This window comes from Onychostruthus taczanowskii, unplaced genomic scaffold, assembly GCF_017590055.1.
Source record: "Onychostruthus taczanowskii isolate IOZ18803 unplaced genomic scaffold, ASM1759005v1 scaffold184, whole genome shotgun sequence".
NCBI classification, from domain to species: domain Eukaryota; kingdom Metazoa; phylum Chordata; class Aves; order Passeriformes; family Passeridae; genus Onychostruthus; species Onychostruthus taczanowskii.
Window position 1 is genome coordinate 747,089 of NW_024499062.1, and position 16,348 is coordinate 763,436.

Sequence of the window (16,348 nt, forward strand, 5' to 3'; positions counted from 1 at the left end):
TCCCTGCAAGCCAGGGAGGCTGGGAAGGGGTTGAAATGCACAATTCCTGTGAAGGTGCAACGCAGGGGATGGAGACACCAGAGCTCCAAGCAGGTCCCACCAGTTCCTGTGGTCCAAGCACCTGAGAAATCCTCAGCTGTGAGCTCCAGACTTTTTTTGAGCCTTGTGGGGGAAAAAAAGCACCAACTGAAGCTGGAGAAAGAGGAAAATCTATTCCCAAGACCAGGGGAAGCTTAATTTTGGGACAAGGAGTGAGCTCCCTATGTGGGGGGCAGTGACTCCAGCAGGCAGCACCTTTGGATTAACAACATGAAGACAATGCTATGGTTTATTTAAACATAAATGCAATCTCTTAAAAAGAAACTAAAACTCCAGAGTGTAACCTCTGCCTTTGATGAAGACGAAAGCATTGGAAAAAAGCTGATTTTAAAAACAAAAGGCACTTAAAAATGGGCTCCAACTGAAAAGGATTTTGCACAAACCTCATGCCTGGAGCTGTTCAGAGTTCAGTGGCCACTTAAACAAATGCAGTGTAGAGAGCACAAGAGGACCAGAGCCACCCTTTCCTGTGCACAGACAATCCCTGTCCCCAGAAGGAGGGACAGTTGTTCCCTCTCCCCTTTTTTGGCTGCTGTATTTCCACACAGCCACTCCCCAAACGGGCTTTAAATCACATCTCCCACCCTCAGGGGACTGTGAAGCAACAAGAAAAAGGCATATTTGGACACGTGGGAGGAAGGAAAACCAAAAGCTGGGAGATGCTGAGAACCAGGGCTTGGCTGAGAGGGTTCAAAGAGCTCTGAAATCTACAGGGTAAGTTTTTGCTGGAGCTCATTCTGGGTGCAAAGCGAGCCGAAAAGGTTAAAAAAAGCCTCAGGAAAACCTTTTCCCTCCCCACCCCCAGTAAACTACACAGTAGTCCCTTAAGTGGCAACTTTTTCCCAGTCTTCCAAGCAAACCTTTCAATATGAAAAGGGGAGGACACAGACACTGCACCAGGGAAGCTGCAGGGGCCAAGCTTGGCTCGCCGCCCCGGGCGACGTTCCAGCCGTCTCCGGAAGCTCAGGGGTGGGAACATGCCCGTGGGGACACATGCAGGGCTGCAGGAATGGCCTGGCTTTGGAGAGAGGGGGCAGCTCAGCTGGCTGGGAGGGACGGGGCATCCACAGCAAAAGAACAGCTTGGTGGGTGTTCTGCATCAAATGTCCTCGTTGGGTGACATGGTGGAAGTGCCAAGGTGAAGGTGCCACGTGTAAGCACGGGCTCAGACATTCAGGAACTCGTTAAGCTGCCCAGTTAATTGCAAGCGTGTGCTGATGACAGATTGCTGGTTGGCTGCTTAGTCTCAGAAAATACTTTTGGATTAATTTGGTGTGACTTAGAGCTCCATAAATAAAAAGGGGATTTTTTTTTGCAATGACTAAAAGTAACCATGTCTGGAAAGGCATTGATGTATTTGCTGAGTAAGGCCTTGAGCAGGTTCCTCCATGTTCTTAGCAAGACCATCCATGGAATCCATAAATAGGGGGTGGGAGGGGGAATTCCTCAACGTGGTGAGTCTTGGACACAAGTGGGAGATGCTCTCATTTTAGCCGCTCAACGAGTCCCTGCGTCAGTCCAAGGTGCAAGAGCTGGGATCTGGAGAGAGTTGCTAGGTGAGGGAAAGATTCCAGAAGCTTCTCCCAGCACAGTTCCAGCAGGCTGGGCACCACCAGCCACATTTTGAACAGGGAGCCAGTCCGTTTGTTTTCGTGGATGTTGACCACCCCTCCGTGGACGTACATGCAGCCAGCCTGGGTGGGGAAAGAGGGACAGGAGTTACAGAGCCAGGAAAAGCAGGATTGGGCTTTATTCCCAGCCCACAGCCTTCAGCAGAGCTGTCACTGCCTCAGCCACCCCGGGATCCTCTGAGTCAAGGGAGGAATCACTGCTGGAGGGGCCATGTGTCATCCTAAACCACATAGCCACCACCTCTGAGTGCTTTGCTCTGAGTTTCAGGTGATTTCTATGCCAAGAAATCCATTTTAGGAGTGTGGCAAACTGTTAAGAAAGTAGTACAGAGCCATACTCATGTTCCAGCTAAAAATAACATATTTTTAAACTACACCCACCTCACACAGACATCCTGCATTCCCTTGGCTCAGCACAACCCTGCTCCAAGGATGACAGGAACACAGAGAGATGGGAAAAACTCAGCTGCTGAGTGGCTTTTTTTTTGTTTTTTCCCACAGGCTGCCAAAGAAAGGGCATTCCAGCTGTCCAGGCAGTCACTGAGCTGCCTGGGAAACACCTTTATCAGGCTTCCTAGGAAAAGCTGCATTTATAACACTCTCCAAACACCAAGGAATGTGATCTCTGCCCTAAGGAGATGAGGAGCAGAAGGAGGTGAAGGCACAGCCAAAGGCACTTCTTGCTGCCTGTTAATTACCAATCCCAGATCTCCAGACTTAAGGCCAAAAGCTCTGGCAATACCAACATTCCTTAGTGGCTTCCAAAGGGTTGGAAACAGCCTCATCCAATCCTTCACCTCAGGCTGTTCTCAGTAGGATAAAATCACTATTCAGGGAGTATTTGTGCTTTTTTTTTTTTCCTTTTACAAGCAGGAACTGCTGTTCCCACACGGACTTTAAAAGCTCAAATTCTGCATTATTTCTTTCAGAAAGCAAAATCCATAGTGTGGCTCCACTCTTCAAACAGCAGCAGGAAGAAGAGCCTCCCAAAAGCTGCTGCATGCAGGGGAGATCATTTCCTTGGGAACATCAGCTCTATTTGCAGCCCACAGCAAGGTAAGAGTGCTTGGATGAAGAATCCCAGCTCCAGAGGAACAAAAGGAGTCACTTACTGGGGTGACAGCAGCACAGTGGAAGTACACAGGCTCTGGCATGGCAGCTGGGAGCTTGACCCACTGGAAAGTTTGGAGGTTCAGCTTCCAAACATCTCCCAGAATCACCTCTCCATTGTAGCCCCCGCACACGAACACATCTGCAAGAGAGGAGAGGTGGGAGCTGCCAGGAACAGGCTGGGACAGAGGGCAGGGATCACCCTCCCCACACAGCTTTGTGTTTTACCCCAGCAAAGGCTCTCAGGATCTCCCAAATCAGGCCCACCACAAAGCAGAGGCCACTTAAGGATTCCCAGACTGGTTTGGGTGGGAAGGGACCCCAAAGCCCCTGCAGTGCCACCCTGCCATGGCAGGGACACTGCCACTGTGCCAGGCTGCTCCAGCCCCAGTGTCCAGCCTGGCCTTGGACATTCCAGGGATGCAGGGGCAGCCCCAGCTGCTCTGGCAATTCCAGCCCAGCCAGGAATTCCTCATGGCCAAGATCCCATCCATGGCTGCCCTCTGGCACTGGGAGCCATTCCCTGTGTCCTGTCCATCCCTTGTCCCCAGTCCCTCTGCAGCTCTCCTGGAGCCCCTTCAGGCCCTGGAATGTGCTGGAAGCTCTCCCTGGGTCCTTCCCCTCTCCAGGGGAGCATTCCCAGCTCTCCCAGCCTGGATCCCTGGGAGCTGAGGGGGCTCCAGCCCTGGAGCAGCTCCAGGGTCTCCTCTGGGCTCTCCAGCAGCTCCAGGTGCTGCTGTGTCCCCAGGGCTGGGGCAGCTTTGCAGGTGGGGGTCTCTCCTGAGAGGAGCAGAATCCCCCCATCCCCTGCTGCCCACACTGGGGGTCAGGATGGATTCCTGCCTCATGCCCCCCTTCCCAGCCTGCCCAGGATCCCAACCCCACCATGGCAGACTCAGGGCTAAATGCCACTGCAAGCAGGAGAGCATTCCCTCTTGTCACAGCCAAGCTGGGTTCCCAGACACCTGGGCTTGATCAGACTCCAGGGATTTTAAACCCACAGGGAACAGCCCCAGCTCCCAGTCCTGCCTTGCTCCCAGCTTTGCCCAAATTCTCAGTTCAGGGGCTGCCAAATCCTGCTGGAAGCATCTCCCAGCTCTTGCCTTACTCTTATTGGCACAATTAACACTCCTAGGAAATACAATCCAGCATTTCCCTCCACCCTTCAACAGAGAGCATTGAGCCACTGACCTTGAAGGGTTTGGAAAAGAGGGATCAGGATTGTAACTGTTTTTTCAGAAGAAGGAATGGTGCCAAGTGGGCAGCTTAAAGCCTGCTAGAGAGGAAAAAATCCTCTTCCACGTGTTCCCTGCAGTTGTCTCCAACTCTCCCCTGTCTGGTTGTACAAAAGACACCAATTTTCTAGAGGTAAATCTTACCATTTTTTATCTGCACACAGCTGTGGCATCTTCTGGCTGCTGGGAAGCCTGGGGAGAATAAATTTTAAAATATATATCAGCAATAATTGCTTTAAAGTGTTAGTGCAAGTAGTGATTTTGTCTCAACGTTTAATCATGGAGTTTAATTTTTAAGAGGTTTTGCTTTCCTGCTATCCCAGGTATAAAAGGTGTAACTTTAAGCAGCTGTTTTAGGTTTGAGTCCTAATTCCTCTCTGGGAAAGAAAGAAAAATGCTGGAATTTTGTTCTGCAGAGTCTCAAATGTGGCTTGGTGAAAAGCAGCTGTGAGATTCCAGGGAAAGCCCAGGGCCTCAAAGGGAGCAGGGATGCTCTGGATCCTCTGGGAGCAGATCCAGGCACTGCCACCTTTCCCCAAGCAGGGAGAGAGGGAAGCCAGACTGCCAAACTCCCTTGGATGGGTCAATCCTCAGTGCTGCAGCACAAGCAGGATCCCAAATCCAGCACAAAGCCACATATTGAACAAGAGAACTGCACCTCCAAGCACCTTGGCCACCCTGGCTTCCAGGGAAAGTAGGGACATGCCAAACTCACCGACTTTCTCGTGAGGTTTCGTGGTGATCTCCTCCCAGGTGTTGGTTTCCAGGTTGTAGGCATGGATCTGGGGGGAAGAAGAGGAGCCATGAGATTCTCCTGGCTCTGCCAGCACCAGGGTGATGCAGCCACAGGCTCTGAGCCACTAGAAATAAATCCCTTTTTTTCATTGAGTGGAAACCCAAAAATAGCTGATCCCAGGCAGTGAGTAAGCAGGTCTAAAATCACCTTTGAAGCTCCATCCCAGCTTTGCTATTTCAGCCCTACAGCTGAAAAAAAGAAAAGAATATTGCTTTTTAAAAGAGCTGGACCAATTAAAATCGACACCCTTGAGCTCTCAGAAGGATTTAGAAATACCTTTCTCCTGCTGCAGATAGGGAGAAAAATGGGACAATGGAGAGATAAAATGTCATATAAAGTGCTGCAGACTCCATTTTTTTGGAAGCAGAGCGCTATTTAAAGTGACCAGATTCATCACCAAGTCATTCTGTGGCAAATCCAGGTTTTACAGATATAGGAGAACAATCTGCTCCCAATTATCTTTTTTTTTTTCTTCTTTTTTTTTTTACCAGGCTCTCCAGGCAAAGCCACATGAAGAGGTTGTGCTGGTAACTCCTCAGTGTGGAAAATCTCCTGTCCAGGGTTCCAAATGCCTCACCTTATCCAAGGAATAAGCTGTCCAGGAAGTTCCACCTCCTAGGATATAAATCCGTTGACCATCATGAGCAATTTCATGTCTGTACCTGAAGGTGCAAAGCAGCACAATTAGCAAAACAAAAAAACCTTCTGGAAATCACCATCAAATTCCAGGGATTTCAGCAGAAACTCCCAAGCCTGGCTGTGCTGCATCAGTCCCTCAGCCTGGGAGCTTTGAGGAGATGTGGGAGTTTTCCTGAGCCCTCCAAGCAGCACCCCAGAAGTCTGAAAGGCATTTTCTGATTGCAGAGCAATTATTAAATAATTAAGTGTAAGGATTTACTGAATACCAGGACAGCCATCAATATTCCAGCCCCTTCTAAGGGAAGTGTCCAAGGCCAGGCTGGACAGGGCTTGGAGCAACCTGGGATAGTGAAAGTGTCCCAGCCCATGGCAGGGGGGTGGAATTAGATTTGTTTTAAGATTCCTATGAACCCAAACCATTCTGGGATTCTTCCATTCTCAATTCCCTGCTCTCATCTGGACACCAAACCATGGATGAGAGCGACCAAAATCCTTCCTCCCAATGCCACAACAACTCCCAGGCAAAGGAGGGCTGGAAATGCCAACCAGAGCAAGGTTATCCCAAAGCTTCCCATTCCCTGCCTCCCAAAAAAAGCTCCCTGAGGCTGCCCAGGTGCTCACCTCTCCTCTGGCATGTCACAGGACATATTGTTTGGCTTCAGCTGGATCCATTCCCGGGTGTTGAGGTCCAGCTTGTGGAGATCAGTGCTGTAAATGTACCCAGTTGTTCCTCCAAACACGTAGAGACACCCATTGATGATGGCCATGGCCTGGTAGAGAAACCAGAAAGGACTTGGGACACCTGGGGCTGGAGAAGAGGGAGTTCCTGCTCCTCCAAAGCAGATGTGCACCAGCAAAAAGGGTCAGTCCTGTGGTAGGAATTCACTTCCTTGTCCACCTCATTCACCCACTTTATGGAAAGTCTTAAAAGGTGTAATTCTAATGGAAAGGAACCCTAGGAACTCGCATTTAGAATTTTGGGTTTTAAGGGCTTTGGCTACAAACCAATATCAGTTAAATCACTTTTTTTTTATCTTCATTTAGATTTTTGGGTTTTGAAGGTTTCAACTACCAACCCCTCCTTAAATCACTTTCTCATTTTCATTTAGAGTTTTGGGTTTTGAAGGTTTCAACTACCAACCCCTCCTTAAATCACTTTCTCATTTTCATTTAGAGTTTTGGGTTTTGAAGGTTTCAACTACCAACCCCTCCTTAAATCACTTTCTCATTTTCATTTAGAGTTTTGGGTTTTGAAGGTTTCAACTACCAACCCCTCCTTAAATCACTTTCTCATTTTCATTTAGAGTTTTGGGTTTTGAAGGTTTTTGACTACCAACCACTCCTTAAATCACTTTTTTTATCTTAATTTAGAGTTTTGGGCTTTGAAGGTTTTTGACTACAACCACTCCTTAAATCACACTTTTTTCACTCAGCTCCACCAGGCATTTAGTGAACAAATTCTGCCCTTCCTAACTAGGAGAAAACCTCCCTTCCTTTGAAATCTCCAAGAACCGAGGCCGCTTCATTTCTTCACGAAGGCCTCCTGCTTCTCCTCGTGCTTTTCCACAGAGGGAAGGGCTGTGGTGAGGCACAGAGAAGGGATCTGGGTGCCCTGAGGCCCTGTGAGCACTCGGGGCTCCCTGAGCTCCGTACCTGGCCGTAGATGCGGTTGGGTTTCTTGCCGCGGCAGCTCAGCAGAGCCCATCTCTTGTACTTGACGTTGCACACGTGGACGTCGTTCCCGTTGCTCTCTCCAAAGGGGATCCCGGTGCCCCCAAAAACCAGGAGGTTGTTGCCATGTAAAACGACTGGGGGAAGAGAGAGGGAGGGGAAAAACAGCTGTGAGATCAGAACAGGGTTTTATCAGGCTGGACTAGGCTTGGAGCAACCTGCTCTAGGGAAGGTGTCCCTGCCCATGGCATGGAATTGGATGATCTTTAAGCTGAGCCAAGGGAAATATAGGTTAGATATTAGGAAAAAAGTTCTGGAATGGCTGCCTGAGGAGGTGGTGGAGTCACCATCCCTGGATGTGGCACTGGGTGCCAGGGTTTAGTTGAGGTGTCAGGGGAAAGGTTGGACTCGATGATCTTGAAGGTCTCTTCCAACCCAAACCATTCCATGTTTCCCTGCTCTGGAGACAGCAGTGCTCAGTGCTGCTCAAATTCCCTACAATCCAGCCCGTGCATTGATGGCTTTGAGAGGCTCTAAAGGAGAAAGGATCCCACCTAAAACCATGGTAACCAAAGGTCTGCTTTGAAAATGAACAAAGACAGCTATTTTTGTAGGCTTGGAGATGTCTGCGTGAGGCACCTTCCTGCTGAAAGCACAGCAAGGTAAACACCTGGACAACACCTCTTGCTTTCTCATTTCTTTCTTTCCCTCTGCCTCAACCGAGCAAAAAGGAAAAGAAAATCCCAAACCCAACCCAACCTCAGGGCCTACTTGGAAAAACAGCATCCAGATTTCCAACTCCTGCCTGGATTTAAATAGCCAGGATTAAAATAGCTCCAGGAGCAGGCAGGCAAGGAGTTGGATTTCCATACGTACGTGACATGGAGGCCAGCTCCCTGGGCATGTAGCCTTCGGTGCCCATCTGGTGCCAGGTGTCTGTGGCAAAGTTGTACCTCCAGAGCTCCCTGAAGAGGGGGTAGTCCTCGTTCTCTGGCCCCCCAGACTCATCGTAGTCGGGATTGTAGCCCCCGAAGACGTAGAGGTTGGAACTGTCGGCCACGCAGCGATGGCCGCTCCTGGCCGGGGGGCACCTGTGGCCTGCAGGAGGAGAAACAACAGCTCCACAAGAGCTCGGGGTGTGAGCAGGGTCAGGAGTGCACCCACTGGGATGTATTCCACAGGGAAGTGCCCCTGCAGCAGGAGGAAATGGCTTTGGAAGGACAAGGTGCAAAAGGGACAGTCTGCGTGTCATTCCTGGTCACTCCACCACCCCACCACGTGGCAATCCCTCCACTACAGCCCTTGCTGAGGTATTTGGTAAAACCCTCTTCTTTCATTCTGCTTGGCAAATTTCACGTGGAAGCAATTCCAACTGTTTGTATTTAGAGCTGCCCAATAGAGAAAACAAATAAGGGTTTGCTTTTCCTCCTCCAAATACCTCTGACTTCCCTTTTTGTTCCTTGCTCCCTTTGTTCCGTGGATCTCGAGAAGACTTTGTTTAGTCAGAACACTTCAGTTTAGTTTAGTTCTGTTTAGTGACAGAAAATTTAGTGACTTTTGTCACTAAACAGGTCTGACAGAAAGGGAAAATCTGCTCTAAGTAAAGGCATGTGGCCTGGGCAGGAGCAGGGAATCCAGCTGAGATCCTACAGGCAGTGCAGCAATTCCCAAAGGAATCCTCTGCCTGCCCACCCCTAAAACTCGTGGAAATAAAGGCAGGGAGGGCAATTCCAGCTCAGCTCTCAGCTGTAAAAGATAAAAAGATGGATTGAGCCAAGGAAAAACTAACCAAAAGTATTCTTGGACAACAGAAATCAAGGTCTGGGCTGACAATTGACCAAAACAAACCCAAACAAATCAGTGACCTTCACCTTCCACCTGCTCCCACAGACTTTTTTATGGAGTTTAGGATAGAAAAGGAGCCAGGAAAGCAGCTAATGAGGACCCAGCATGTTCTCTTCTGTTATAATTTCCTATTTTTCCTCCAGGAAAAGTGAAACAAATGATTTGTCCAGACCAAATAATGAATACTTGAGCTGAGCACAAGCAGTTTTGCTTCATCATGTTCAACTCTGGTCCAAAATTAAGCTGCTCTCCAGGGTTCAGACAAAGTTTTGACAGATTTGGGGTGTTTCCAGGAGTAATTGTGTCTCACAGCAATTCCCACTTAGAAAACTAATAAGCACTGGCTGGAAAAAGAGTGGACAGAAGTTAAGGAATTAAGGGAAAAATCTGCAGTGGGGACATGGGCACAGGAGAGGGGGATATTCCACATCCTAATCTAAAAGGTGTTAAGGAATTAGGAGTTCAGATATTACATTTTATTTCCCTCTAGTTCTAACACTTGCCATGAGAATTTTCCAGAGGGAAAAGAGGAGAATAAGGCTGAGTTTTATGTAAAGCCAATAAACTAAAGTTAAGAGGAGTAATTCCAAGAAAATAAATTAAAACACATCACCCAGGAGGCCTTCACTGCCATCCACCTCCCAAAATCAAATAGGGAAGGCACTTGACCTTGCCAGAAATCCCAATTTTCAACAGGAAGGGATCACACATCCCTGGAAAGGTCCAAGGCCAGGCTTGGAGCACCCTGGGATAGTGGAAGGTGTCCCTGCCCATGGCAGGGGGTGGCACTGGATGATCTTTAACTCTTGCTCATCAATGCCTTCAGAAAAGATTCCTCCAGTTGTGTCTTTTTAAGGAGAAGAGCTGTTCAAGGGTTAACTCTGACAAGTTCCTTCAGCAGCCAAACTCCATGGCTCCAATAAAGAGCTGCATTTCCATGTAATGAGCACTCAGCTGGATGATTCACAGCTCCTGCTGAAATTCAGGAGAGGTTTGCAGCTGCTTTTGCTGCCCATTCCACAGGTGGAACATTTAGATGGGAAAATCCTGGGATTTGCTGAAGTTTGTAGTGAGCAAAGCCCATTTTCCCAGAGCTGAACCCCAAAACACCCAAAGCTCAGGGAAGCACAGCAAGGCCCTGTTGTGTGAAAAGCTGGAATTCACCAAGTCCTGCTGTGAATTCCTTGATGCTGGACATGGAATTCAGCAGGATCTACCAGGTCTGGGGGAAGAGGTTGAAAAGTTACGGAAAATGGCTTTAAAATGGAGGGATGGATGGATATGATCTGGGAAAAACCTGTTTTCCCAGTTTAAGATTCCAGAGAGAAGCAGGAAGGAAGGATGGGAAGGTGCATTTACAAGGAGGCTCTTTTTCCTTAGTCCTGAGGGCAAAAATGGGAACAGTGAAATTTTCAGGGAATAAGTTCCACCATCAGAATGAAACTGAACAACAGGATGAGAGGAAACAGCCTCAAGCTGTGCCAGGGAGGCTCAGGTTTTGGATGTCAGGAGGAATTAATCTCATGGAAAGGGTTGTTAAAACATTGGAAGGGGCTGCTCAGGGAGGTTTGGAGTCCCCATCCCTGGAGGTGCCTAAGGAATACCTGGATGTGGCACTCAGTGCTCTGGGGACAAGGTGGGAATTGGGCACAGCTTGGGTTGGATGTGCCTTTCCCTGCTCACACAGAGTCGTGTGGGAAGTGCTTCTCCAGGGAAGCACGAGGTCTTCTCCAGGGGAGTCCCAGGTCTCCAGAGAAGCACCAGACCTTCCCCAGGGAAGCTCTGCTTGTTGCATCTGGTGCTGGATACCCTCAAAATGAGGAACTCCTGGATGTGGCACTCAGAGCTCTGGGCTGGGGACAAGGTGGGACTGGATGGGCTGGGAGGGCTTTTCCAACCCAATGGATTCAGTGATTCCAGGCTGAAGCATCACGACAGGGACATAATTAAGGCAAGTCCTAATTAAGGGCTGAGCCATCCAGCAGAGAGTGGCTGGCTGGGCACTGGCCTGCCAACACCCTGCTGAGCTCCCCTTGAAGCAGTGATTCACCCCAGCAGTTCTGAGGGAGCTGCTGCACTGACAATTCCAAGCTGTTCCTAATTGAACTCCTCTCCTGTAGGAGCTGTAATTAGGACAGGGATGAAACAAGAAGGTGTTTCCAGATGTGACATTGGAGCAAAGGAGGCTCAGGGGGGCCCTTGTGGCTCTGCACAAGTCCCTGCCAGGAGGGGACAGCCGGGGGGGTCGGGCTGTGCTCCAGGGAACAGGGACAGGAGGAGAGGGAATGGCCTCAGCCTGGGCCAGGGGAGCTCAGGGGGGATTTTGGGGAAAATTCCTTCATGGAAAGGGTGGTCAGGTACTGGAATGAGCTGTACAGGGCAGGGGTGGAGTCCCCATTCCGGGAGGGATTTCAAAGCCCCGTGGATGTGGCACTTGGGGACATGGGGCAGTGGTGGCCATGGCAGTGCTGGGAATGGTTATGGTTGGACTCAGTGGTCTGAGACCTTTTCCAACTGGAAAGATTCCATGACTCCATGAATATGAAATTGTTTAGAGCCTCCTAAAACCATCCCTTTCCTTATGACTGTCAGAAACCCTAAACAAATCCATTTATATCTCAAGGGTGGGTGTGGAGAAGAATGAGGCCAGGACTGCCCAGTGACAGGAGAAGGGACAATGTGCACAAACTGAAACACAGGAAATTCCAGCTGGATATGAGCAAAAACTCAGTGACAGGAGAAGGGACAATGGGCACAAACTGAGGAAATTCCAGCTGGATATGAGCAAAAACTTCTACTTTGAGAATGGTGGGGCACTGAACAAGCTTCCTGGAGAAGCTGTGGCTGCCCATGGATCCCTGGAAGTATCCAAGGCCAGGCTGGATGGGGTTGGAGCCACCTGGGACAGTGGAGGTGTCCCTGCCATGGCAGGGGTGACACTGGATGGGCTTTGAGTTCCCTTCCCACCCAACCCATCCCACAGCTGTACACTCCTTTATCAGTTCCCTCTTTTCCCAAGCTAATTTAATCCCAACATCCACCCCAGGGTTATCTGCAGCACTTTGAGTGTCTCAAAGTCAGGATGACAGGAAAAGGACCAGCAGCAGTGAAAAGCCTGTCCTGTTACCAGGGTGTCCCAAGCAATCCATGATTCCAACCCCACAAATCCCAGTGCAAGGCCATCCCAGCAGGTGTGTGTAACATTATCAGCATCACCACCAGCAGCAGAACTTCTACTCCAAGCCCTATTTTTGGAAATACAAACAGAACAACTACAGGGTGTAAAGCCAACAAATCCTTTGGGTCCTCCTTTTTTCCAAGTGCCACATCTGTGGTGAATATCCCAGGGCTGTGCACACGTCCTTTTCTCTGCTTTTTAAAGCTTTCTAAAGATGGCTTTGTGATTATTTTTCCTCCTGCCTGGTTTTTCAACATCCACAACAGCAGGATTCAATCTTTCCATTTCTGATCCCTGCAGCAATCCTGAGGGATGTTTAGGACAAGGGCTGAACCAGAACAAGACAAGTCAATGTTGACTTTGACTCCTATCTTCAAAGTCTCATCTTTTCCACAACAGCTGGACAAAATAAGTTTGGAACTCGTGGAATTGGGAGTCCCTCAGGAATGTTTGGATAAGCAGGATTGGGAATGCACTGCTGAGAGTGAGGTTTAAAACCTGGTTTGTTCATCCAGCTGTGTTCAGCCTCTGCAGATCCCACACTCTGGCAGGCTGCCCACGCCTGAGAAATTCCCAAGAGGAAAAATTCCCAGCTGTAGCTGTGCCCCTGAGCAATGGCTCTGAGGAAAAATGGGAGAAGCCAGAGGATCCAGCCAAGGATGCCAAACACAACCTACAGGACAGCCAAGAGACTTCCAGCTATTGCTGAGACCTCCAAGCAGTGTTTCCAGATTGATCATCCTGGGAGAGCTCCTGGCTTTGCATCAAAGTCAAGAACAGGAAATGAGGCTGGAGAGGGGCTGGAACACCAACCCTGAGAGGAAGCCCTGAGGGAGCTGGGGGTGCTCCCCTGCAGAAAAGGAGACTCAGGGCTGCCCTCAGCACTCTGCACAGCTCTGAAAGGTGCCTGTGCTCAGCTGGGGCTGGGCTCTGTCTGCAGCAGCACTGACACAGCCACAGCACACAGTCCCGAGCTGTGCCAAGGGAAATTCAGGCTGGGTGTCAGGAAAAAGCTTTTCCAGCAAGGGGATAAAGCTCTGCCATGGCTGCCCGGGGAGGTGCTGCAGTCACCATCCCTGGGGGTGTTGAACAAGCCTGGATGTGGCACTGGGTGCCAGGCTCTGCCTGAGGGCTTGGGCTGGGCTGGGCTCCATGGGCTGAAGGTCTCTCCCAGCCCAGCCATTCTGTGATCAGGTCTGGCTCTCCCAGCCTTTGCTCCCAAAATCTCTGGGGCAATCCCATTTTAAAGGATTTTACACCACTAAAACTGAGTGATCCTTGGGTTGTTTGTTTCCAAGAAGCATGAAGGAAAAGAAAGGAATTCTGGAGAATGAAAACCATAGAGCTGCAAAGATCATCTGGTCCAATCTCCTGTGGGAAAAGGAGCTGGCCCGAGGCTGTTCAGCACCTTGAGCAGCCACACCCTGAAAGCCTCCAGGGACTCCACCACATCCCAGGGGAGGCTGTTCCAGGGAATGATGGCTTCACTGGAAAAAATGTCTTTTTTCCATTGGGATGAACCTTCCCAGTGCTCCTTGTCCCCACTGCTCCCCGTCCTCTCCACGTGAAGGGAGACCATCCATCCTTTAAGGACTGGAAAACCCCAGAGAGGTTCCACCTGAGCCCTCCCTTCTCACAGAACCACGGAATGGAATGCCAGGATGGTTTGGGTTGGAAAGGACCTTAAGGATCATCCCATTCCACGGGCAGGGACACCTCCCACTGTCCCAGGGTGCTCCAAGCCTCATCCAGCCAGGCCTGGCCACTGCCAGGGATCCAGGGGCAGCCCCAGCTGCTCTGGTTTTCCAGGGAGAAGAGACTTGAATCCCTCTGCCCTTCCTTCCTAGGTTTGTTTTCCTGAGTCCCAGTTCTCTTCCAGGATTGTCAGGTTTCATTCCTCACCTCCCAGTTTTCCTGCAGAATTTCCAGGTTTTCGGGAATTTAGAGAATTGGGAAGGAAAGTAAACCTGGAAATTTTGCAGGAAAACTGGAAAGTGAAGAATGAAACCTGATAAGTCTGAAGGAGAACTGGGAGCTAAGAAAACAAACCTGGGAACTCTGGAAGAGAACTGGGAGTAGGAAAAGAATCCTTGGGAATTGAGAGAATTGGGAAGGAAAGAAAACCTGGAAATTCTGCAGGAAAACTGGGAGGTGAGGAATGAAACCTGACAATCCTGGAAGAGAACTGGGAGTTAGGAAAACAAACCTGGAAACTCTGGAAGAGAATTGATAAATGAGAAAAGAATCCTGAAAAGTTTGGAAGAAAATTTAAGAGAATTTGAAAATAAGAAAACCTGGAAATTCTGCAGGAAAACTGGGAGGTGAGGAATGAAACCTGACAAGCCTGGAGGAGAACTGGGAGCTAAGAAAACAAACCTGGGAACTCTGGAAGAGAATGGGAGCTCAGGAACAAATCAGGTTGGAGGAAATGGAATGAGGGGGAAAAACTTCCTCTCCCAATGGTTATGTAAGGGCTGCTGCTGGAGCTCTATAAATAGGACCTCCACAGGTGTCAAAGTGGGGGAAAACTCCAAAAATCCGGGTGTTTTTTGGGCTGGCAGCCAGTCTGGGGTTGATTCAGGCTGGTTGAAGGGGCCAGGCTGAGCTGGGAGGGACAGAAGCCGTGCAGGAGCAGCAGGCTGCAATTCCCACCCCCTCCAGCCTCCCCTCAAACGCAGCCAGGGGAGAGAAGCAGGGCTGTGGTGCCAAAAAATGGCATTTCCAGGGAAGGGAGGAAGGAAATGGGGCTGAGCATTTGCCCAAAAATAGAAGGTGTGGAGCCACTCAGCAAATTCCCAGTGCTGCTGGGAGAGGCTGGAAGGCTGAGGCCAGAGCGTGGCGTGTGGGAAATGGATTGCCAGGGAAAAGATGGATTTGTAGGGAGAAGAGAAAGCAGCTTTCAGGGATGCTTGAAAAGCCATTCCCAGCTGCTGTTGGTGCTGCCAGCCCTGAGGGGCTTCGTGGATGGAGGGATGGGAGTGGCAGGAAAGGATTCCTGGGAGATGCAGCTCAAGGTCAGGAGGAGCTACAGGGAGAAGGAAAAAAAGGGATATTGCCACAGCAGCTGGGAGGTCACACAGCCTGGGGTTGTCCCAAAGCTGCAGAGCTTCCCAATCCTGTGATCCCAGGGCGAGGTCAGCTTCCTCCTGGAATGTTTTGGGGGTTTTGGGGGGACAGACAGGCAGAAATGATGGAATAACCCTTCAGCACCCTGCCTTGCTAGGAGACAGGTGGAATTGTACCAGGGAAAATTCCCACTTTGTCACACCCCAGGCAGGATGTCCCCTCCCAGGATTGTGGGGATGTCCCCAAAGCCCCCAATACACTGGGACTGCAGAGTGGGGGGACCCCAGGGGGACACCCCAATCCCCACAGCCCACGGGGGCACCAGGGAACCGCTGGGCTGGGGAACCCTACACCGGGTAAGCCTAAATCCATTTTTAAAAGGATAACTGCCCCTCCATCCCTGATTCCAGGTCCCACAGCCTGGGATCAGCGGGATGGGAACAGCCCAGCTCCCCCCACACCACGCCCGGCTTTGGGGACAGGGGCACCCCGTTATTCCCGGTCTGTCTGGGTACACAGCTCCCCCCGGGAATGTCCCCGAGGCAGGGACAGCTGTCCCCTCGGAGCCTTGGGTGTCCCTGTCCCCTCAGGACCTTGGGGACGGCGGAGTCTCGGTCCCCGACCCCGGGGACGGGGGTGCCCCAACCCCGAACCCCTCATGGCCTTAGAAACGGGGGTGTCCCGGTCTCGGTCGGCCTGAGATGGGGATGCTTCGCACCCCGACCCCTCGGAGCCCTCAGGGTCGGGGCTGCCCCGGTCCCGAACCCCTTCATGGCCTTGGGGTCGGGGTCATCCCCGGCGCCGGCCGCCACTCACCCGCCGCCCGCGGCCTGCCCGGCAGCTGCACGAAGCGGTTCAGGATCCCTCCCCCGCCGCCATCGCCGCCTCCCGCGGCGCCGCCCGCGCCCTCCCCGAGCCCGTCCCGGGCCGCGGCCGCCGCCGACATGGCCCGTCCGCTGCCTGAGGGACGGAGCGCGAACCGCCAATCAGCTCCGAGCTTCTTCGGCCGCAGCCTATCAGCTGCGGGCTTGTTGGCAGGCGGGGGGAGGCTGCGGCGAGAGCGCCGCTGTGGGGAGAG

The 16,348-nt window shown here is 50.9% G+C and overlaps 1 protein-coding gene across 1 annotated transcript; it reads right to left on the bottom strand.

Annotated features, from left to right (window-relative positions):
- Window positions 1–310: 310 nt before the first annotated feature.
- Window positions 311–16,225, bottom strand: KLHDC10 (kelch domain containing 10). Its single transcript, XM_041401087.1, has 9 exons — window positions 16,087–16,225; window positions 8,058–8,279; window positions 7,164–7,318; window positions 6,132–6,280; window positions 5,449–5,533; window positions 4,791–4,857; window positions 4,220–4,267; window positions 2,843–2,982; window positions 311–1,793 (listed from the first exon to the last, which is right to left on the bottom strand). The coding sequence occupies exons 1-9, from the start codon at window positions 16,214–16,216 to the stop codon at window positions 1,584–1,586; spliced, it is 1,206 nt and encodes a 401-aa protein (XP_041257021.1). The 5' UTR covers window positions 16,217–16,225; the 3' UTR covers window positions 311–1,583.
- Between the last annotated feature and the right edge of the window lie 123 nt (window positions 16,226–16,348).